At 43.3% G+C, this 23,410-nt stretch overlaps 1 protein-coding gene across 4 annotated transcripts in view; it reads left to right on the top strand.

Annotated features, from left to right (window-relative positions):
- Positions 1-17,658, top strand: part of FBXO25 (F-box protein 25) — a 34,341-nt gene extending 16,683 nt beyond the window's left edge. For 3 of the 4 annotated variants that reach the window (XM_077309557.1, XM_077309577.1, XM_077309568.1), the window contains exons 4-11: positions 1,611-1,660; positions 2,730-2,822; positions 4,826-4,919; positions 6,117-6,301; positions 6,739-6,921; positions 7,857-8,000; positions 10,114-10,140; positions 16,444-17,658. In XM_077309557.1, the coding sequence (XP_077165672.1) occupies positions 1,611-1,660; positions 2,730-2,822; positions 4,826-4,919; positions 6,117-6,301; positions 6,739-6,921; positions 7,857-8,000; positions 10,114-10,140; positions 16,444-16,533 (866 nt within the window). In that variant the 3' untranslated portion in view covers positions 16,534-17,658. The remainder of the gene's footprint in view (positions 1-1,610; positions 1,661-2,729; positions 2,823-4,825; positions 4,920-6,116; positions 6,302-6,738; positions 6,922-7,856; positions 8,001-10,113; positions 10,141-16,443) is intronic. The other variant, XM_077309587.1, reaches the window with a different exon arrangement.
- Positions 17,659-23,410: the final 5,752 nt, after the last annotated feature.

The raw sequence follows: 23,410 nt of genomic DNA, 5'->3' as shown, positions 1-23,410 counted from the left end.
AAATTGGTTTCTTGATCCATGGTATGGATAGGCTTACAAAGAAAATTAATGCATTTTACACTGTTGTTGTTCTCCTGGGAATTTCTCCATTCTGTTACCTGAGAACTAGCCAGAATTGTATCCTCCCAACCGCAATGTAGCTTAAATAATTAACTGTACCTATCTTTTATCTGAACTTAGCTAACTCTGTAGCCATGTGGAGGGTGAGGGGGGGCATGTATTCCAGGCTCCTTGTTGTTTCATCTCTTGGGCATACTTTTTTGGGGGAGAGGGGGGGACACCCAGTTGATGGATGACTGCAAAGCATTGACTATATGGCATCTGTAGAAATAATTCCAACTGTAGGTTTGCTAGCAAGAGGATTGAGCTTGTGGGCTTGGAAGGGCAGAGGAGCGGCCAGCATCCCAGAAGAAAAAATTAAAATAAGGCTTCCTCTACTTACCTGGAGTTCTGACTATAGAGTTCCTGGTGATCTGTAATGCTACCCATAAGTGGCAAAGGGTAGTTCTAGGAATCAACAAGAATGCTATGGTCAGAATTTCCTGTAAGTCGAGGAAGCTTTAGTTATCTTTTAAAAAGAAAACTCTGATCTATTGGTTTTATTTGCCTCAAAGAGTTCCCCCTCTCATGTTTTGACTCTCGTTTCTACCTGCTGACCAGATGAGTATTGGCAGGTAAGGACCACAGTTACCTGGAAGTGTCCTGCCATAGGTGGGCAAATGAAAGCAATAGATTAGAGGTATAAAACTCTTGTGCAGGATAGCACTGTGGAATTTTGGTGTAGTTCTTTTCAGTGATGCAGCATCAAAGACAAGCACTACAAAGAATAAACTCTGTCATTTTTGTTACACATGCTGGTTAAAACACAAGCTTTTAAAAGACTACTCACTGGGCCTCAGTAAAATATTGACTACTTTTCAAGTTGATAGACACCATGTTTTAATTTTCTTTCTCAGACTTTGTATTTCTTACAGCTGATCTGTATATATTTAAATGCATCAGAACAGGTTATAACAGGTCCTTTTTAAAACCAATAATGGTATAATTATCTATAAGTTGCAAAGGTTCAAGAGTGCATACATAGAACCCTTCAGTGGTTAAAATCTTAGCAACAGCTTTTCAACAGTAAAGACAGAAAAGGGAGACAGAACTGAATCCCATCTCTTCTACCCCTCCCTTATGGCTGAGGGGCAGAATTTTAGCTCTCTTTAAAAGGGTTGTTTGTTTGTTTTGCACACTGGCCCAGGATTGGAAGGGAGAAGGGAACTATTTTCTATATGTGGTTCCTGTCCAGCAGGGGAAACATGGGGAAGCCTGGTTTCAAATGTGTGATGAGGCCAGTTGTTTGTTTTTTAAAAGACATTGCAAAACAGCCTTTCCCTTTCTTGTTGTATTTTGATTCTCAGCAACCGCACTCTTTTGTATTACATAAAGCTGTCACAGTACTTTAGGCAAATAAGAGAGAGAATGTGTTTTCCTGACTTGTTAAAATTGCAATCGGTATGTGGTAATAGACTGCCATTACCTACTTCTAGAATTTTTGAGTGCTTCTTATTTTTCCTCTTTGATAAATAACCCAAAAAGTTTAAAATGAACCTCTTTGTTTTCAGGTTTCTATCATGAAAAATGGATTTATGTTCATAAAGAGAGTACCAAAGAAGTAAGTGTTCTATATAGTGAGTTTGGTTTGTGTGATCTTGGTAATTCCCTATTTAAATAATATTTCTACTGGTAAGAGTAGGGTTTTTGTTGTTGTTGTTTGGGTCTGTGTTTTTTGTGAATCAGTCTTGAACTGTTTGAAAAAGCAGTTTACATTTCTAGGCTTCAGGCACATGAGAACTTTCTTCAGGCTTCTTACTTACTAAGCCATTCTTTCCATTTCTGGACAGATGGCCAGCAGACATGGTTGCCAGCCTGACTCCTGAAAAAGTAGATTTCTTGGAAGCCCAGACCTGGGTAGTGCAGACTAGCCTAATCTCAGAAGCTAAACAGGGCCGGCTCTGTCTAGTATTTGGTTGGGGGATCCTCCAAGGAATACCAGGGTCGTGACATGGAGGCAGGCAATGGCAAATGACCTCTAAAAGTTTCTTGCCATGAAAACTCCATGTAAGTCAGCTGTGAGTTGACAGTCTCCCCCCCCCCCAAAAAAAAGGAAAGACACTTAAAAGCAGTGAAGTCACTTCCTATGAAAACTCGCTAACATTGTCATAGCTACAACACAGTGCTCTAACATGCTGGCAAATGCTGGCAGGGGCTCGTGGGAATTGTAGTCCATGGACATCTGGAGGACCACAGGTTGACTACCCCTGCTCTAAGAGATTTGAGGAATTCCCAGAGTGTTGTGCTGCGGATGTGATGCCAGTTCCGGGTTGTCATCAGAAGTGATGTCATGATACTTACGATGCTGTCCTTTCATCATTGGCTTCTTGGACAAATGCAGCAAGAGAATGCCTGTCAGATTGGGCAAGTGGCAATCCTAAGAGCAGATGTATGCAGGATAAGCAATCTTGGAGGAATGCAAAGTTAAAATGGCTTTAACAGCCCCTAAAATGGAAACTTCCATGGATGGAAAAGGAAAAAAAATAGAGAAAATTGGTAGGTAGGACACACTGGAAGCTGTGTGGTCGAATCATTGGATGGCTGATGCTCTCCAGGGTCTTTTAGGTCCTGTCTACTGTAGAAAAGCTTCCGGTGCACATCTAACCCAGGTTTCTGTTTCTCTTCTCAAGAGGCATGGCTACTGCACATTGGGAGAAGCTTTTAATCGCTTAGATTTTTCAAGTGCAATTCAGGATATCAGAAGATTCAACTATGTGGTTAAAGTAAGTCAGACTTCCCTTGTATAGATATTAATTGTATTCTTTTTACTTCTTCCCTTCATGTAACAAAGAGCAACATTCACTGTTCTCCTGCTTCCATTCTGTTCTTACAACAACCCAGTGAGGCAGCTCAGGCTGAAATAGTAACTTGCTCAAGGTCACCCGACAAGCTCCCTGAGAAATTGGGGATTTGGATCTAGGTCTCTTGGCCCTAGTCTGACACTAACCACCACTTCAGAGGGATTGTTTGTTTTTAAAATAACCTTGCTGTGCATTGGCAACTTTTTTTTAAACTCAATTATATATAAAGCTGTAACATTTAAATGCCAGGAAAGACACTTTCGGAGGACCATGGAAGTCCTTTGCACAATACCTCCTCCGAAAGCATCCCAACTTGATAATGAGTTTGCAAATTATAGTCAGGAATCCAAGGCCAGCACTGTTCTGTGTATGTTCAATGAGAAACAAAGACTTTGTTCTCCAAGAGTAGCTCCAGCACAGAAAGACAAACTGTTTGTAAAACAGAGGGTTTTCAAGAATAGTTTAAGAGTCTGCTGTTCAAAGAGTCAAAAATCTTAGTAGGTTCAACAACAATTCGGACATTTTTAAAGTACGTCTTCAGATCTTGGCCAGTCTTTTTCTTATTTAATTTCCATTCAGCAAACTAGTATTGTTATGCAATCTATAGTGAAGTTCTACATTGTACTGTATGTTATTTTTTTTCATGAACACTATTTAGGGTTGTTAAAATTTTGCATTTTGTTTTGTTCTTGCATGAAAACTGAGGGGCAGGGGCAGTGCTCAATTGGAGTCTATTCCTGTCAACAACCTCATTTTTGAAATGAGGCTGTAAAACTGTTGCCCAGCAGAAGCTGTTGATTGCTTTTCCACCATGGGCAGTTCAGATAAGAAGGGCAAATTCCTTGCCAGGGATCATTAGGAAAAAAGGCCAAGAATAAAACTGTATATTAATTCCCTTATATGTGGCCACTTTTAGAATATTCTGTTGCTGCATCTCTAAAATACTACTGAAATGCTGGAGAAAGCTGCCAAAAAATGCAGCTACAACAATTGGAGGTTAAGATTTTGTTTTTTGCTTCTCTTTAGTTTTGAAAAAAGGTGGCTAAAATCATAGAGCATCTCATGCATGGTGTAAAGAAAGTGGATAGAGAGAACCTCCCCTCCTTACATAATACTAGGATTCAGGGTCACCGTATAAAGTTGACTGGAAATTGATTCAAGTCAGGGGGAAAAAATAGTTCACACAACGGGTAGTTGACGTTGCCAGACTCATGACGTGTGGAAATGGCCACTAGCTAAGATTGGAATTAAAAGGCTGTTTGATTTCTGGCAGGGGTCCATCGTGGGCGAACAGCTGTATGGTGCTGGGGAGCAGTCAGCCAATGAGGGCTGCTGTCTTTAGGCCTCCCATGGGGCATCTGATTGGCCATTCTTGAAACCAAATGCTGGTTGGATGAGCTTTTGATCTTGATGCTATTCTTCTATTCTAATATTCCTGTTGAAATCAGCAGTATGTAAAAGTGCTCTTCTGCCTGGGTCATGCTTGAGACCTTGAAGAAAGCTCTGCACACTTTCTGGGTTAGATTGGAAGGGCAAATTTATGTAGCTTCTATAGCAACTTAAGTTGTTAATCGCAAGCACTGTCTTGTGGGTGGATGAGTAACTTGTGCTTCTGCTGTAGCATCAAAGAGAAACTTGCATAAGTCAACCCCGAGATTCAGTTCAGCTTACACACCTCCCCATCATATGTTTCATCTTCATTCAGTAGATGAACAAGTACAGTTAAGTAACTCGGCATAGGTATGATTCATGGTCATATCTGCTTCTCTAAAGATGTTTTTTTCCGTTAGCTGTGCAGCCACTTGGGTTCTCGCTTCCCCTCCCTCCGTTATATTTTGACCAGTTCTAAGAAGCATCAGTAAACGACATAATTAATCATGCCTCACATCTTTACGCCTCTTTTAATGCAGACTGTTTTCACTTAGCTTTTGCAGTTAATTGCTAAATCCCAGTTGACTTCTCTGAGCGGTGCAGCTCAGAAGAACTATTTCAACATCTTGGATAAAATTGTCCGAAAAGGTAAGGTTGCCCCCTCGGCTGATCTTCACACACCTTGACCTATTGCCCAACTTCACATACCCCCTGCTGTGTTGTAGTTCCTAGTGGAATAACATTGGGACATGTATTTCTCGGCTTGGACAAAGGGCAACAGGCAGCTGCTGTTCCTGGGTCTGGTTCTTGAAAGCTGGAAAGATTTGGATGGAGAGCATGATGGAAAGTTAGAAAGGAGGTTTTCCTCCTCTTAAAGGAGGAAAATCTCCTTTTTGTCTCCTCCCCCTTCGCGCCCATTTTGCAGACTCCTTTTGTGCATTCACATTCAGATGTATGTCCTAGAAACAAGCAGAAATTTGTTGATAGCTTTCAGCACTGTCGAAAACCAGAGTCAACTGGTGGTTGTGGGTTTTACGGACTGTGGGGCCTTGATTCTGGTCGTTTTAGTCCCTGTAACTGTGGCTGGCATCTTCAGAGGTAGGACATGGCAAGATGGCAACCACAGTTGCTGGTGAAACGCCAGGGTCTAAAACTACCAAACCGTGGCCAAACTACCCAGAAAACCTACAGCAAGCAGCAGCACTTTCTCTGTGCCTTATCTTCTGAACATAAAAGTTGGGTTTTGTTCCTTTTTTGAACAAGATTTATTTCACTGAAACATCTGTACAGATGCAGACTTTTTACAGTCTTGGGGAATTCCCAAATTTGCAGGAAAGCGCTCAGATTTTAAAAGGGTGTGTCCAAAAATGAAGAATGCATACTGGTATCTCCTGAGATCACGGATGGCATTCTGTTGTCGCCTAAGCAATCCCTCTATCGCTGTAGGGTAGTGAGAAAGCAGCCACAGAGCATGGCGTGGGGACAGGGGGGGGGGAGTGAGTGGTCAAGCCTGGGAAGAGAAATGGTGCGATCTTGGGGGGGGGGGGGGGCTAAGGGTTCCCTGCTCTGTGATGCTTTAACACCCCAGCTTGTCTATTCTAATTACATTATACACTGTTATTTATTTGCCTGTATCTTTTTGCAGTGCTATTCTGTAACATTCTCAGTGTTCCCCATGCCTCTTCTTCCATAAGCCCTTATTTGTTTGTCCAATGAATGCTACGGTTTTATTGCCTTAAGCAGTTGAGCAAAGGAAAAAAAAAACCTGTTGTGTTCCAGTAGAAATCAAAATGTTCATGTGTGTGGGTTTGTTTGTTTGTTGGTTTGTTCAATTCTCCCTTCAAGTGTTGGTAGACCAATACAACCCGCGTCTCATCAAGGACCTTCTCCAGGACCTGAGTTCCACACTCTGCAACTTAATAAGGAGCGTTGGGAAGTCGGTGTTGGTCGGCAACATCGACATTTGGATTTGTAGACTGGAAACTATCCTTTTGTGGCAACAGCAGCTCAGTAATCTCCAGATGACCAAGGTATATGACATTTTTATATCATAACGGTGAAAGGATTGTATGGATACTGTTTCTGCCCCCCCCCCCAAAAAATAATATGCTGAGAAAGCCATTTCTCTTAAGATCTCACTATCTCTTTTTTAGTTTTGATCTAATCCCCCCCCAAATCTCAGAATGTATATTTGAGCAACAAATAACCCCATCTCTGAGAGTGGCAGAGTATTGTTAATGTAACTATCTCCATATAACAAATGGTAAAGCTGACTTATTTATTTTAAAGTTACTTGATCTCCAAATGAGTGCAACTGTTTAGCCTTGTGCATGTGTGTGTGCTTTCTGTTGAGGGAGGGAGGCATTTTTTCCTTGGCGGCAGGAGAGGGGGGTCTAAGAGCTGAGCTCATGACTTACCGTCGTTTTCTTAGCAGTCTGAAACCAACAGCTGTTAATTTTCTTTCCAGCAAGTCAGCAACGGAATTACGCTCAGTGATCTTCCTTTACATATGCTGAATAACATCTTCTACAGATTCTCCGATGGTTGGGACATCGTCACCTTAGGCCAAGTGACTCCTACGTTGTACATGCTCAGTGAAGACCGGCAGTTATGGAAAAAGCTTTGTCAGTACCATTTTACTGAAAAGCAGGTGAGAGGAATTTCTGAAACGTTAATTCTGTGTGAAGTAGGCCAAAAAAGGAAGCAGCCTTCCACCTGAGTGGTCCATAAAGGATGTCCACGGAAGCACAGAACTAAAATGAGGCCTGTCTTTTGCCTTCGCATGTTCCTGTAGACTTGGAAATAGGCCCTGTTTTACCCGAACTGGCTGCCAACTTAAGTGTCCTCAGAAATGTAGCCTTGTAGGGTTATCTGAGACATGCTGACGTGTAAGGAAGCCTGCCTGGATTCAGTCCTATGCAGGGCTTGCTTTAATATTAATAGGCTGGAGTAATTAGACAGGAAGATAATAGATGCTTTTGAATTGTGGTGTTGGAGACGAATGCTGCGAATACCATGGACAGCCAAAGTTTCCAACAAGATAGTTTTAGAGAGGAGCAAACCAACTATGTCATTAGAAGGCAAGATATTACTACTAAAGCTCACTTACTTTGGACACATCATGCAATCAAACTCGCTAGAAAAATCATTAATGCTTGACACGGTCGGCGGCAAAAAGAAATATGGTCGCCAAAGGATCTGCTGGCTCAACACGATCAAAGCTGACACGGATGGCCATGAACCAACTAAGAGAAGCAGTCAGAGACAGGGGCACATGATGAAGATTTTCCTATAGAATCGCGACTGAATGGATGACATCATCATCAATTATGCCCAACAGTTGCACTCTTAGTGTGACTACTTTGGATCAGCTCAGATGAGTGGACCACAGCAATGTACAAGTTTAAACAAAACACTTTTTTAGCTTATCCACCATCTCCTTAAATATTTTACAAATAAGCAGAGATTATTTTTGGTAGGTGTGTTTGTATACACGTTCTGTCTTTGGTTCCATGAAGCTGTTTGTCTGCTGGGCATGTGGGTTGGTACAACGTGCTACCCTTCAAGTGTTGCCTTTGTGTTCAGTTCTGTAGGCATCTCATTCTGTCAGAAAAAGGTCTAATTGATTGGAAGCTGATGTACTTTGCACTTCAGAAATATTACCCCATAAAGGAGCAATATGGAGATACTTTGCATTTCTGTCGTCACTGCAGTATTCTCTTCTGGAAGGTAAGGACATTTAAAAAAAATAGAACTTCAGGTACAAAGGTAGCCAACTGTGGAAAGTATGCTAAGAGAAGACAGCAGTGTTGTAGATAGTAGCAGCTTTTTAAAAAAGAAATTGCTATAAACTAGAATGGCACTGATTCAAAATATGTGGCATATCAATCAAATTTAAAAGTTCAACCCTGGAAAGAAATTAATATAAATGGTAGATAACATAATTTGTGTAGCATAAGCATTAATTTCCAGCGGGTGCTTATAGGAATGGAACAGAAGACATCTGTGGATGCTAAAGGATTTGCCAGTCAGCACGTGTGAGAATGCCTCAAACCTCCACCTTTATTTGTGTGTGGAGCTTTTTGCATAATCTAAAGGGGAATTTGCACAGGGAAAATAAATTTTGCATAGAATCTGTAGGAAGTGACTAGGCCTTTTTTTTCTTAGATTAATTATCTGAGCAGAATTAAGGAAGAGGGTGAATTCAGTGCCTTACTGGCTGGCTTGCCCACTCATTGGTGGCCACAAAGGGAAAGAGACTGTAAAGTGCCTCTTTTGACTCAGTCTCTGCAAGTGACCAGCCCAAATGATTGTGTACACATTTGGAGGAGATTTTTCAGGCTCTGCACACATCTGGAGGTTGAGAATCTCCCTTATGTGAGACGCACATTGCGAGTTGTTGGGGCTTTTTAAGTGGAAGTACCTTGGCGTCTACTGGTTGGCACATCTGGGAACATCCAAAGCCACTTGAAAGATGTCTCCGCACGCAATGTATAAGGTTGCTGACGCGTCAAGGTTGTAATGAGGATATGTAAATGCCTGTCTTGGGTATGAATAGTGATTCTAGCTACTGAAACAGAAGCTCAGTGGTGATTAAGCATCACGCGTGAAAATGATGGAAGAATGCCGAAGAGATCAGAGGAGATAAGCATCCAACTTCATTCATTGGCCGTGGCCGGTGATCACTGCCAAGACCCTACTTCCCATAATGTTCTGCTAGTAACAGTTAAAAATTATTTATGGCAACCTGCCTGGAAGCAAGCTCTGTTGACTGGGTAGGACTTGTTTCCAATGAATGTGTTGACGATGTTGTAGGGTTAATGAGAAAGTGAAAATGGCTAGTGGCTTTTCACTATTGTGGCTTGGCCGAGGAAGGCAAAATAAATAATGGGGTTGGGTCCAGCAGTGCAGAAATGGAAGAAGAAATCTACACGGCACAATTCCGCTTGTGAGTGGCATTGCGCAAGATCATGTAGACGGGTTTGCTCGTCTTCCCAATGGGGCATACACCTTTTCTGTTGCTTGTCTACCCAATGGGGCTTTTCTTTTAGCAGCTTGGGTCCGGTGGCACGCATATTGAAAGTTAAAAAGATTTAGTGCAGGTTCACCTGCATAAGAACTTGTGCAACAGTCAGCACTTTCCTCCTTATATCTTGCAGTGCCCCACAATTGAATGTCACAAGATCTTGCACAAGCAGAGAGTCAAGTAGGGATACAGTTTGGTGTCAGAATGGCGCCTTCTAATCTGGCAAGCTGAGTTTGATTCCTCGCTCCCCCATTTTCAGCCAGCTGGGTGACCTTGGGCTCATCACAGCCTTGATCGTGCTGTGCTGATCGAGCAGTCCTGTCAGAGTTCTCTCCGCCTCACCCACCTCACAGGGTGTCTGTTGTGGGGAGAGGACAGGGAAGGCAACTGTAAGCTGCTTTGAGACTCCTTCTGGTAGAGTAAAGCAGCATATAAGAACCAACTCTTCCTCTTCTTCTACAGTAAATTTGACTTGGCACAAGTGTTGTTCTTGTGTTTCTGCTTGTGCAGGAGCTCTAACACAAGTTGAAGTGTAATGCTGGATCCTGTATTGCTTATTCTGTCTTCATTTCTTAATCACTGGCCTTCACTAATTACCAGGAATTCAGCACCACAAAAAAAGCTGTTTCACAAGATGTCAATTGCATAATTTTTAAAGGAAATTTTCTCCAACCAATAAAACTTTTAGGCACAGCACTCAGAAATCTGTTATAAACCATGTACTGTACTTTGTATGCTGTCATTAAGTCCAATAAATTCTTCCTCTCTTTTGCTTTACTGCCCTCCTTCCTGCTTCTTCCCTCCTGACCTCAAAAGGACTACCACCTTGCTTTGTTGCTGAAGGTACTTTGTGTGCTTTTCATCCTGGCTTTTCTCTGTATCCATGCTGTGCAGCTGAAATAAATAAGATATTCCTTTGTAAATGTGATGCCTGCAACCTTGAGCATATTGCTGTCACAGTTGTTAACTTTACAGGATGAAACAGTGTTCTTTGACCACAAAATTCTGAGTTTTCAGTACTTGAAATTAAAAAAGCATATTTGTTGCCTGGTATAAGGGGAAGCAGTTGCCGGTTAACTCTTTCTTTGGGGGATGAGGGGAACCTAGGGCTTTGTGTTGTAATGAGACATTTTCTTCATTTTAGATGTTGTCATTTAGGGCAAGGGTAGTCAACCTGTGGTCCTCCAGATGTTCATGGACTACAATCCCCATGAGCCCCTGCCAGCGTTTGCTGGCAGGGGCTCATGGGAATTGTAGTCCATGAACATCTGGAGGACCACAGGTTGACTACCCCTGATTTAGAGTGCTTCTGTGGAGGCACATGGGTGGATCAAGCAGCATCCAAGCCTAAAACATTTCCACACATGGAGCATGATTTCCTTGCCTACCCCTACTGCAGCCCCCAATGGTATTCTGGGGAGAGAGTGGTACCCTGATCAATGCCCACTCCGCAGGATTTTCTCCTTGGGTGGAAATCCTCCTGTCTGTGGCAAATGCACCATGGGGAATCCATCCCATATGAATTACTAGGAATACTTTTAATAATATGCTGCGTTGCCACATTCTCAGAATTAATACCATTGATAGTATCCTAAACTTAACTGCAAAAGGTCGGCATTCTGTGATGAAGAACCAGGACCAACTTGATTGCTTCCCCATGAGGATGGACGCCTTCTGGTATATTCCATTCAGCAAGGAGTTATATGTTTATTTAAATATATCCCACCTTTCCTTGTGGCTCATAGTGGCTGTCTGAAAGCTATTTGCAGGAAAAGCAACTCTCAGTGCCTCCTGTTTCAGGGCTGAGCCGTAATCCATAGCAGAAGGGGAAATCTGACCTATGGGGAGGTTGCTCCGATCTCAGATACGATGATTGATTAGATAAATGGTTGCCCAGCCATCCATGTTGGCTGGCAACTAGACCCACCACCAGCCAAGGTCAGAGTGGGAGAAAATGCTGCTGAAATGTAGACTGCAGTATACCATATGGCATTTTGTGCCATGGTGTGGCTTTTCCTCTAGTTAGAGTATCTTTTATAATAATATATATATGGTGGCTGCCTCAAGTGGTAGACAAAATGTGTAAACATTTCGGTTAAAGTCTCTTGTGGGGTATCAGCAGCCATGGAACAAGAAGGGTAGAGTTGAGGCCTCATAAACAGTGCTGCAAGGCCCTATCCTGCTTTTCAGGTGTGCCCAAAACCACGGTTTGCCGTCATTCCATAGGTTGGCTGTCCATGAACCCAGCCCTTGCATTGGGCAAACTAACTCACTAGTATCCCCAAGTATATGTTATTGCAATGTATTTCTGTGGCATTCCTTTACCACACATGCCAGATATAAAGCCTGCTCCATGGCTTACTGCAGGGGTGCCAAACTGTGGCTGTCCAGATGTCCATGGTCTACAATTCCCATGAGCTCCTGCTAGCAGGGGCTCATGGGAATTGTAGTCCATGGACATCTGGACAGCCACAGTTTGGCCACCCCTGGCTTTGTAGTTCACATGTCAGGCTACCATCTGAGAGACCCAGGTCCTAACCTCAACTTTCCCATGGAAGTTGCTGGGTGTTTGCAGGCCAACCACACACTTAGCCTGAAATAGAGAAAGGGAAAATATTATAATCAACTTTGGGTTCTTGTTGTGGTGAGAAAAAGGAAGTAAGTAAAAGACATGACCGTGGGGAAAGCCAAACCTAAGAGAAAAGTTCTCTGCTTCTCAGTAGAACAGATTTTGAGTCCAGTGGTACCTTTAAGACCAACTAAGATGTAAGCCTTGAATAAAATTTTGTTGGTCCTAAAAGTGCCACTGGACTCAAAACTTTTTTATTATTATTTTTATTATTATTTAATTTCTAGACCGCCCTTCTCCCAATAGGTCTCAGGGCGGTTTACAACTTTGTTCTGCTCCTTCAGCCCAACACGGCTACCGACCTGGATCTGCCTCTCGGGGTCATTCTAAAAGAGCTGCAGGTTCAAGTCTTAACACCCAGCGTAAGAGGAATGACATGCATACCTATCTCAAGCATCTATATGCCTATACCTGGGGTGGGGATAGGGGTGGAGAAACTGTGCAGATACAGTTAGTGATTCAGGAAGCCTAAGGCAGAGAGCAACTTGACAGCACTTCACACACAAATACACACACACACAGAAAGGGGGCCCACTGAATACACAGGCGCAGGTTGAAAAACAGAACAGGATACGAAGTATAGTAACGGTAGGAACCAGAGAACAAGGGAAGCAGAACACTTCGGATTTCCTGGGCTTGGTGGAAAGTGAGAGGTAGGAAGACTTTGGGTGAAGTCAGAACAAAGTTCTAGATGGCTTCGGAGAGGAAGTGGAGGCATTCCCAGCCTTTATTGACCTTTACATACTACAGGACGGGGCGGGCTTTGAGGCACAAAAAAAGTGTAGGTTTTCCATATATGGCGAGCCAACACAAGGCAAGAAAGGTGTCCGTTTTGGAAGGGTACTCCTCATTACAGGCTAAGATTTCCAGGAGCTCTTTTCTTTAGATATACTGAGGGAATGCAGCAGAGTATTGTGTCTAACAGCACCTTGATGGAACTTAAATTCATCGAGAAATGGTCCCAGAATTGGTTGCGCCTAACGGGCCTTTCTTCTCTTTCTTATATTACGTGGTCTGCTAATGCCCTTTCATCTGACTATTCATGCCTCGGTAGTCTTGGGAGCACCCAAATTGGGGCTCACAAGGTTTTTCGGTAATCTTGACACAAAACCTTGGTGGAATTGTTGAGCTTGGCCAAGGAAGAGGGATGGTCACAGGGCAAGAGGCAGAGACAAGAGGAAGAGACAATGGAGGACAACAAATGTGCTTCTCGGTATGGTAATGGAGGGAAAGAACGGGCTCCCTCATTCTAACAGGTCACAACTGATAATAACACTAAAATCAAATCTGCATGCATTTCTCCAAGTGTGTCTTGAACTCATCCGCACTAAATTGCTGAGTGCTCAGAAGCACAATAGATGCCTTGGATGACTGAAACAATAAAGTAGCCAAGGTGCTTGAAGAGTGGGATGAAAGCAAGCGATGGAGAGATGAATGGCATTTGAAATGCAGGACAGATTACAGAAGGCATAAAAGACAAAATATTGTATGAAGATTTCATTATGGTGCAGGGGAAAATGTGTCAGGGAGATTCTGTCTCATCACAGCTGTGTATAACACCATGTAGAGATTTAATGGCCTGGGAGATAAAGCACTCCACCTCTATTTCATTGCTAGACTGTCAAATCAGGCTTTGCAGCCCTATAGGAAGAAGCTGTTGGTTGAAGGCTGTAATAGATATGCATAAAGCAGCTCCTATTCGACATGTTTTAAGCCATCTGTTGTTATGCAGGATATTTCCCCATTAGGTTTAGTTTTTAGCAGCAAATGTGTAACTAGAGAGCCAGATTTGGTATGATGAAAGGCTGGGGCATAGATACATTAAAAGATTTTCCCTCCCTCTTCTCATTTCTCTACCAGTTGTTGTTGGATCAGCAGGTAGTTTCCCAGCTGTGAAAACCTACAATTGCTTCCAATAAGCAGACTTCATCGAGGAAAAGAAAGTATATTGGAAGGGAACAATTAGATCATCTTGGGGTCCTTGGGAAGACTGGGGATTTTAGGCAAGCACCCCCTTATCAACCTAGAGCACCCAGCCCCTCCCAGTATCAAATGGTTTTGGGTGCAAAAGACATTTGTTGATGAATTGGGTATTCTGGTCTCAAAGGCCAAGATAGTTTCCCAGGCAACGAGGTGGGGAGCACTGTTTCGCACCTAGAGTTTAGCACAGGAAAGAACCAGCTGTGGTGCAAAGACCAAACATCTAACAAGCAAGTGATACTAACTAGGCTACAGGTAATAAAACAGAAAACAAGGCAGATCAGGAAAAAGGGCAAAACATCAATCAGGATTTTGACACCAGATCTGTAGGAACAAAATTTGAATCCAAAGCCACCTTTAAGACCAACTAAGTCTTAGCTTTCGTATGCATGCATACTTCCTCAGAAAATGGAACAGGAATCATGAGAGTACAGATACAGGGAGAGAATAAATTAGTAGTAAATTAGTAAACAGCATCACAACAAATGTGCAGCATAATAATAGAGTTTGGATAGCTCCTTGCTAGAATAACAAAATCAGTCCTTTGGGTTCAATTATCATTCACAAACACAGGGGGGAATAAAAAGGTTAAGGTTAGTGATTAATAGCAGATGCTTTCCTGGTTGCGGAAAGAAGTAATTAAAAGAGACTTGTTGCTAGTCCCGTCCCTCTCAACCCAAGCATGGAATCATCCTCACAAGTGACCAACCCTGCTATGTTTGTTTTCCTGTCTGAAGACCACAGAGTAAGATTCTAAATTACATTACATACATACTTACATCACATTAGTCTCATTGTCCCAAATGCAATGAAAAGGGGATTGTAAGGAATATGGATATAAGAGTTGAATGAGGTTAGCATATGAGATAAAAAAAATCAATATCCTTGTTGAGTCCAGGATATGCCATTGTTTTGAGTGTTGTAATAACTTGCACTTATGCAATCTCCCTTTCCCGTCTGTTCTTAACATTTCTTTGCAATAAAACAACTACCTTGAGGTCCCTTATTGAATGTCCTGGAAGGTTGAAGTGTTCCCCTACAGGTTTCTCAGTCCTGTGGTTTTTTGGGGGATGTTTTTGTTTTTATTTATAAAGTATAGAAAAGAACATAAGAGTAAATACATGTATTCACAGATTCCGCCATCTCTCCCCTACTCTGAAATCATTTTAGAAAGTCAATTGTGTAGGTAATCCAACTAGAAATGCCGCTGTTCGTAATATTCTTCTGGTGGTTTTTTGTTGACCTGTGATTTTTGATGTCAGGCTTGTGTCCATTAATTCTTTGGTGGAGGGTGTGACCTGTTTGTCCTATGTAAAGAACAGAGGGCATTGTTGGCATTTAATGGCATATAAAGTGTTAGAAGATGAGCATGTAAATAAGCCTCTGATGGGATAGGTGATGTGGTTAATCCAGTGATTGGGTTGCCTGGGTGTGTGTGGCAGCCCAGTTGCCATCTGGGTTGGTTGCAAGCTGCAGTACCAGTGTCCATGTTCAAATTAGGTAGTGGTAGTTAGAAGCGCTGGGCTTTTCCACTGCAACCTCAGTGGAACAGGGGTAGTCAACCAGCAAACGCTGGCAGGGGCTCATGGGAATTGTAGGCCATGGACATCTGGAGGACCACAGGTTGACTACCCCTGCTCTAGAAGGTCTACCTGTCGAAGGTCATTTCTACTGAATAGTTCCAAAGGCTGCAAAGCTTTTTGCAGAGCTCAGTCAAGCCATGGAGCGATAGATTCAGGACAGACGTAAGGAAGTGGTGCTTCAGGAAGCGGCTGATGAACCTCACTGCGTGTTGACGGCCACTAAAGGAGACTAGGCAGGACACACAGCTGTTAGCCTTCATCATGGGTAAATAAAACCTCCTTGTTACAGAAGAGTGCAAAGAGCAAGGCAGGGGCAGTGCTCTCTATATGTCTCTGTGGAAGAACTGGTTGGATGCTGGACAGGCTGCTGGACCAGATGAACTTGTCGTCTGCTGCAGCAGGGCTTTCACCTACCTTTCTGTTGAATCTATGGTCATTCTGTGGTTTTTTAGAATATGATTGTTCATTTATCTGACTGGCTGCTTTGGGGCATTAGGAAAACAGCCTAGAAATGTTTCAGATAAATAAAACAATTGCAGGGGATTGTCTTGCTTTAATAAGTGCCTGTTTGCTTTTTTTTTTTTTAACCTAACAGCTTGTTGATGTGGGACAGTGATTTAGCTAGCATCAGATTTTAAAATAGTCCACAGGTGGACGTTGCTTTCTTCGGAGATGCAAAGTCCTTTAAAATCACGAAACAGCGGGGTCCCTCACCCCGTCCTCCTGCTCACCCTCCAGCTTGCTCCATATCGCCTGCTTCCGGAATCCAGCAAACACTATAGGTGTAGTTAGCGGGGTACATTTTGGGTCTCCGGTCCTGCCGTGAATTCTACTTTTTAAAACTAGAACCAGGTGATCTTGAACAAGATGAGACTTTAGGATTGGTGAACAGTTCTGTGTATATAAAGAGATGCAGCTTGAAGAGGAAATAACCATGCCACTCGTTTCTTTCAGGATACGGGACATCCTTGCACGGCCAACGACCCAGACAGTTGCTTCATGCCAGTATCTCCCCAGCACTTCATAGATCTCTTCAAATTTTAAGTGCAGTCACACCTTTCTCTCCTTTCTTGCATTTTCCTCTTCTGTATTTGTTTTTTTGGGGGGAGGCATAGTTGTGCAGCATAAGTATAATGCTTTTTGTGCAATATTTCTCTGAATGTGCTTTGTAGTGTAAAGGGGATGTAATTTGAGGGAGAGGGAGAGAATTTGGACCAGAGCAGATCTTCTCTTTGTAGAAGGACACTAAACCTTGCTAAGGAAAGATGAGCTGTTGGAATAGGATCCACGAAAGGCTACTTGAATTCACTGCAAATTTAGTCAGATTTTGGAGCTTCATCGGTGAATTAACATTTCAGTAAGACGACAATGACTTCCTGGCTGGGAATTGCAGGTAGCTTCAAGAGGTGACCAAAAGCAACTTGCTTCCTTTCCACATCCCATTCCAGATGCCCACCATTTGCAAGCCCTGCGACTCTTTCGGCGGACGCTCTCCAGGGCTGCTTTGTACCTATTGTGTCAGCTGTGAGTGTTGCATGCCGGTGAAAACCTGGTTGCCCATCCCTGTTGTGGAGCTCTTTGTGAAAGAAGCCAGCCCTGCTATGTAAATACATTATGCAGAATATTTATTTTTCTTAAGAAATATTTTATTAATGATGTCGGATCTATCCATGTGGGTTGCTGATTGCGGGATTGCGATGGAGCTTTTCCAGTGGTGGTCCCATTCGTTTCCCTTTCATCTTCTGGGTTCCCAACTGTCTTACTGCCATCAGGATTTGGGGGCGGGGCTAACTGAGCTTAAACAAAGAAGTAGAGTGGCATGTTAGTAGACTGTTCTGATGTGGTAGTAGTTAAGGTTCTGTTGCGAAAACTTCTGCCCAGCTTGCTGGTGGGAAGCATCTCCTACAAGCTGTTATCCCGGCAAGAATTTTCTTGGCTGCTGCTCTTCTCTCCTGCAGCTATCGAAAAGAGGGGACGGCAAAGTCAGCGTATGGAAAATTTGAAGTGATTCTCCGTTGTCTTCTAAAAGTCTTAATCATTTCAACCTAATAATGTCGTGTACCAATGAATACAGGCCTTATGTTCTATGCCACACTGTGTTTCGGTTCTAGTTTTGTACACCAATAAATCATGTGGTTTTTTTGCCAATAAATCATGTTTTTTTTGCCAGTGTGCTCTTCTTTTGGCACTCTTAACACACCGTGACCCTAATCTGAAGAATGAAAGGAAATGCCGTTCTTTTCAGTTCTGAATATTTGTGAGTACGAATTCTTATCTGGTTGTACAGGGAGGCTATCAAGTTGGTTCCCAGAGGCTAAATATAATGGTGAATCGCCTGGCCCACATGCAAGTCCTGAAATTGTAAAATCAATAATTCTGATGAGATTTTGCCTGCTGAGGGTGGAGGAGATTTCCAAATTTTAGTTGTCCCCCCGCCCCCTTTCTTGTGGACAGTTGCAAGCTCCTAGCTTGTGAAGTAATGGCATTTATACAAATATTTTGAGTGTTCCAAGAGTTCTTCCCCCCCCCCTTTACCTGTCAGCCTCTTAGTTGACCTGGAAGGTAGGCAGAGAGTTACCCCAACATTACACTTGTGTGCTGAGGTTCTGAGGGAGTGCTTGGAAGGGTGTGATAACAGAGCTGGTTGCTGGCCGTTCTTGGAATGGAGAGAGAGCAGGCCAGGAAAAATAGCGTAACAATTGGTGCCATGTTTATACAAATAGCCCTCATCCGATATGTATAAAGCTGCTGCGTGTTTATTGATCTCCTTTCTAGGTAATGTTTAGTTGGGTCCCAAGGTTACCTCTTGAGTTTATTGTGGGTCAAGTGATACTTTGACCAGACTGCCTGACACTTTGCAAAGACAGCATAATCCCTTACAATACCTAAATTCTACCAGCTTTGTGCAAAACACACATCTTCTCAGCAGGTTATCGGAAATGCGAGTCTCGAGTCCAACGTTCAATTACTGTTTCATCAGAAAAGAATGTAAACCTCGGTGAGACCCACCTGAGTCATTGGCTGGAACTGTTCCAGGACAAAGCATTTCCCTGAGGCAAAATGGTGAATTTTTATGGTCATCTGCATCTCTTCCAAGGGAGAATGCTGCTTACGTTCCCAGAATTTTGCTTACAAGTAATGTATTCTGTAACTTCACCTGTCAGCTACCTTCATACTAGAATAGAAGATGTTTAGACTTCATCTATTTAAGGCTCCTCTGCTTTCTTTCACTTCTCCTGTCAACGTTTGAACATGGATGCACCTAAACTGGACTTTGTGCAGGTTAAGAAACAATGGGATTGATGTTCATGGCGAGACCTGACATCCTTTGTGAATGCCATGTGGCATGTGATTAGTGATCCCAGGCTGCCAAGCTTTCAGGGCAAACCCAGCGGCAAAAGTGATGTTGCAAGACACACAACATCATATCTGGCTGAAAACCGGGAAGTGACGTAAAAATATTGGGTGATGCTCTGTCACTGAAAATTCAGGGCCAATCCTGAGGAAAGGGGAGGGGTCTCCAGGACTGTTTTCTCACCTGAGGCTTCACGCCAGTCTGCAGGCTGGAGTTTGAGCCGGGGCAGGTTGCACCACCTCTTCCTGCTCCCGCATGGAGGAGCATTTGGTCAGGCGCAACTCATCTGGCCCAGTTTTGCACTCCCTAAAGGGAGCCAGGGCAGCAAAGTTCACAGGGCAGAAATCAGTCCAAAAGATCTTCTCTGGAAGGCATTGATATCAATGTGTCTCAAACATCCTTCTTGCCAAACTCGGCCAGCTAAACATGGCTAATGAGATGCAGTGGTCTGCAAAAGTATTCGCTCCCCTCAGTGTTTGTCCTGCTTTGTCGCCTTGCAACTTGTAGCTAAGTTGGGTTGGAGGCGGGGGTTACCACCATTTGATTCTCAGAACATGTCTACTAAATTGAAGGTGCAAAATCTTTTTTATTGTGACACAAGTAGCACTCAAGACAAGAAAAACAAATGTCTTCATATAAGTATTCATCCCCCTGGCTAAAACACCGCTAAATAAGATCTATTCCAACCACTTAACTTTAGAAGCCATTTAATTAGGGCCCACCCATATGCAATTGAAGTGGCACATGATTTGCCACAGGTTGTCTGTCTAAATAGGCCTGTTCTGATAGGCTCCTGACTCTGCAGTACCACTAAGCAAATGACATAAAGACCAAGAAGTACTCCAAACAGGTTGGAGACAATTTTGGAGACGTACAGAGCAGGGATAATTTATAAACCAGACCATTTCCACACAAGGAATTTGCCCCTGCCCAGCCTCTCATTGTTTGTGGGTTTTAATGCCCCCCCCCCCTTTAAGAATTGTGCAGCGAGGGAGGTTCTGGTTGGTATTAAGGCACAGGGCCTTTCCCAAGATGCCACTTGCTTGATCTGAAATAGCCCTGTGGAGCTACTCTAACTGTGTGCGTGTTACCCCCACAAGACAAGACCTCCTTAGGGACTATTTTCTCTTGGGAAACCAGCACTCTCCCTTATCTCTTCATGCCCGTGTCCTGATAGAAATCTCACCCACTTCCTTTTATGTGGTTTTAAAGGAAAACAATGCTGGGAGCTCCGTCTTTAGAATCGGAAGCCTTATGGGAAGGGAATGCTAAAGCAGCAACATTTCACTTGACGTCTCCAAGTTATTCTGCTGGATCTTAATCCTTTACTCATCTCTTTAATGCCAGTATACTTTGTGTGAGGAATGTGAGGAAATGAACTCAATTCAGTTGTGTCTATAGCATGCTCCAGGTAGCATGCTCCAGGTTACCTGCTCCTGTGTGTCAGTGGCTTTCCCATGCCTGGAAGTTAGGTGTCCAGTGAAATCCATTTCAAAGAGCCTGGTCACACTATAAAGATGCATGTCTGGTAATGCAACCAGAACCCTGCAGGCAATGGCTGATCAAGGTAGGTCCCTCTGCTTGGTGTTCAAGTAGCCATGAAGATGAATAAATCAAGGCTACAACCAATGAACAAGGCCCTGTTTCTGTGTACTGCACGAGACCTCTGAAAAGTATGTCCTAGGGCTTCTGCAGCACATCTGTGACATAGGTGCTGCACGTGTAGTCAAAGCTGCAAGCCCTCTACCCTGGATTGCAAGCTACACCCACAAGGGAAGTAGAGTCGCCAACTGCCTGGAGAAAAAAAAAACCACCCTGTCCCTTTTAACAACAGGACATGTTATTTTGCAGGTGATGCTATTTCTGTGCAATGAAAGCTTCAGCTGCCCCTTTCCAGCTGTGAAACATTAAGCCTCTGCTAAAGAGATAGGTGTGAGATCAGCTGGTGACTGGTAGAATGGAGAAGTCGGTGGTTTCTATGCTAGGAAATTGGTTTTGTGCAGGAGTGGGGTGGGTGTAATTTTGTTTCTTGTATCAAGTCTCAGCTGCCTCACTAGCTTAGGGATTCTTTTTGCAGCACAGAGATTGGGACAGCTTTTTTCCTTCCTTTTTCTGGCCTGGTTTAGCATGAGGTGCACCACAGAAGCCCAATTACAGCTTCCGGTATGACTATTTATGACTTTTTGGAAGAATCCCAACTATTCTTTAAAAAGCCAAACTGGATGTCATCAGGGAGGCCTGTGATTAAAATCTCCTGTGGCTTTTTGTTTTAGATCAAAACAGCTGTGAGGAAGAGGAAATGGGGTCAGAGAAACAGCAGAGGGAGAAGAAGGCAACATTTAACCCTTTCTCCTTTGGCATTTCACCAGTGGCAATTTGTCCTGCAAGGGGAAAGGCCTTCTTCTGGGATCTTGAACTAGAGAGGCAAAAGAGAGACTGAGCCAGAGATCTGCAACTGAGCTGAGGCTGGAGATGGTTTTCCTAACTTTTGTAGCCAGTCAGGGAAAACCATGTTGGCTGCTAGTTCAGGAGTAGAGAATAGAAAAGAAAAGTACAGAAACAGAGGGGGGGGGGAGGAGGAGGAGTTGGTTCTTATAAGCCACAAAGCGGCTTACAGTCACCTTCCCTTTCCTCTCCCCACAACAGACACCCTGTGAGGGAGGGGAAGCTGAGAGAGCCCTGAGATTACCGCTTGGTCAGAACAGCTTTATCAGTGCTGTGGCAAGCCCAAGGTCACCCAGCTGGCTGCATGTGGGGGAGGAGCAGGGAATCAAACCCGGCTCACCAGATTAGAAGTCGGCACTCTTAATCACTGCACCAAGAGAGAAATGTAGGTAGGTAGGTGCTGGGAGATGCAGAGAAAAAAGACAATGATATTGAGGATGGACAGTTCAGAGAAATTTGCAGTAGGATCGGTTAATGGATTTAAAAAAGGTTGTGTGGGGGAAGCCTCCACATATTCACGGAAAAAGGTTTCCCACAATCAATGCAGCAATATTTAAGATAATCGAAAGTAAAGCCAGCTTTTAGACATTAAAAAAAAATTACAGTGTACCCGAGACAGAGAAATGTGTATATGTGAATGAGCACAGGTCAGGTGACTCTGCCAAAATAGCTGGAAGTTTCTTTTTAAAATGCCTTGTAATAACCAGTGTACAATTAATAGTTCCAAGAGGTCTTCAGCTGCTGTGTGTTGCTTGGCAAAGACACAGATCTGGAGCAGCCCCAATATTTTCAGTGGAAACTTCATTCTAGAATCAGTGGTGTGTCTTTTAGTACACAGGCTGAAGCAGAGGGGGGTATAAACTATGCAGAGTTTTCTTATCTTGTTTTCCTTCCTTTGTTAGCCCCTAGAGGAAACTTCATGTTTCAGGCATTGTATTAGGAAACTGACCCTCCTAATCTGAATTCACCTCTTCCTATTGCTACTACTGAAGCATTAGGGTCTCTCATTTACCCAATCTGTTGGAAAATACAAGGCCACTGGAACGGGTGTATGGCATTCAAAACAATTCAGGGTGATCTCCTTACGCAGCTCCTTCAGAAGTCACACATGGAGGTGGATCTTTCCCACCTTTCTGTGAACATTCAAAAGGCAACGGTTGGGAGACATGCGCAGACGAAAAGCCACGCAAGACAGGAGGCTGCAGTGAGGAGGAGGAAGCGGTTCCCCTGCCTACAGGCATACCTGATAAGATGGAGATTTTTAAATTGATGATGGAAAATGCTACAAGTCTTGAGTAAAGGCTTTCCCCATAGATTTTCTCCTTCAATGAAGGCAGAGACTATTTTTAATAGCTGTAAAGAACCCTTGTCAAGATGATGAGTTACCTCCCCAGCATTTAGAGAAAACTTACTGCAAGTAGAGAAACAATGAGTTATCTCCTACGAGCAGATAGAAGTTCTCTCTGTGTTGATTTTTTTTAAAGGCAGGTGGTGGGGGTATATATGCTTGGACTCTACCAATTCAGAAAGAAACAGAGGCCCGCTTTGTACTAAGTAGTGTTGCACCATTCCTGATACACGCCTGACTCACATGATTGAATACTCTTCCATTCCTCACAGCAATCAAGGTATTAGGAAGGCTGTAGTTAGCCTACCCCAATTAAAAGTTTGCTACTGTATAGCAGGGAACACTTTTTAAAAACCATAATGCAGGAACATTGTACATCGGCCAGATGTGAAGCAATACTGTACAAACAGATTTGGCACTTTTTTGGGGGGGATGTGGTAGGAGATCTTCTCATATGAATTAGATCTGCTGTGCAGAAATGGAAGAAGAGTTGGTTCTTATATGCCACTTTTCTCTACCATAAGGAGTCTCAAAGCAGCTTCCAATCGCCTTCCCTTTCCTCACCATGTGATGTAGGTGAGGATGAGAGAACCCTGATATTACTTAAAGTCAAGCCCAAGGTCACCCAGCTGGTTGCATGTGAGGGAGCGGGGAATCAAACCCGGCTCGCCAGATTAGAAGTCCACGCTCCTAACCACTACACCAAGCTGGGTAGGGTTAAGTACAGGTGTTAATCACAAAAGAGGGATACTGAAAGCCTCTTATACCTGTTT

This window comes from Paroedura picta, chromosome 1 (assembly GCF_049243985.1).
Source record: "Paroedura picta isolate Pp20150507F chromosome 1, Ppicta_v3.0, whole genome shotgun sequence".
NCBI lineage: Eukaryota > Metazoa > Chordata > Lepidosauria > Squamata > Gekkonidae > Paroedura > Paroedura picta.
The sequence above is the reverse complement of the archived record's forward strand: the minus strand, read 5'-3'. Positions and strand labels throughout refer to the sequence as shown.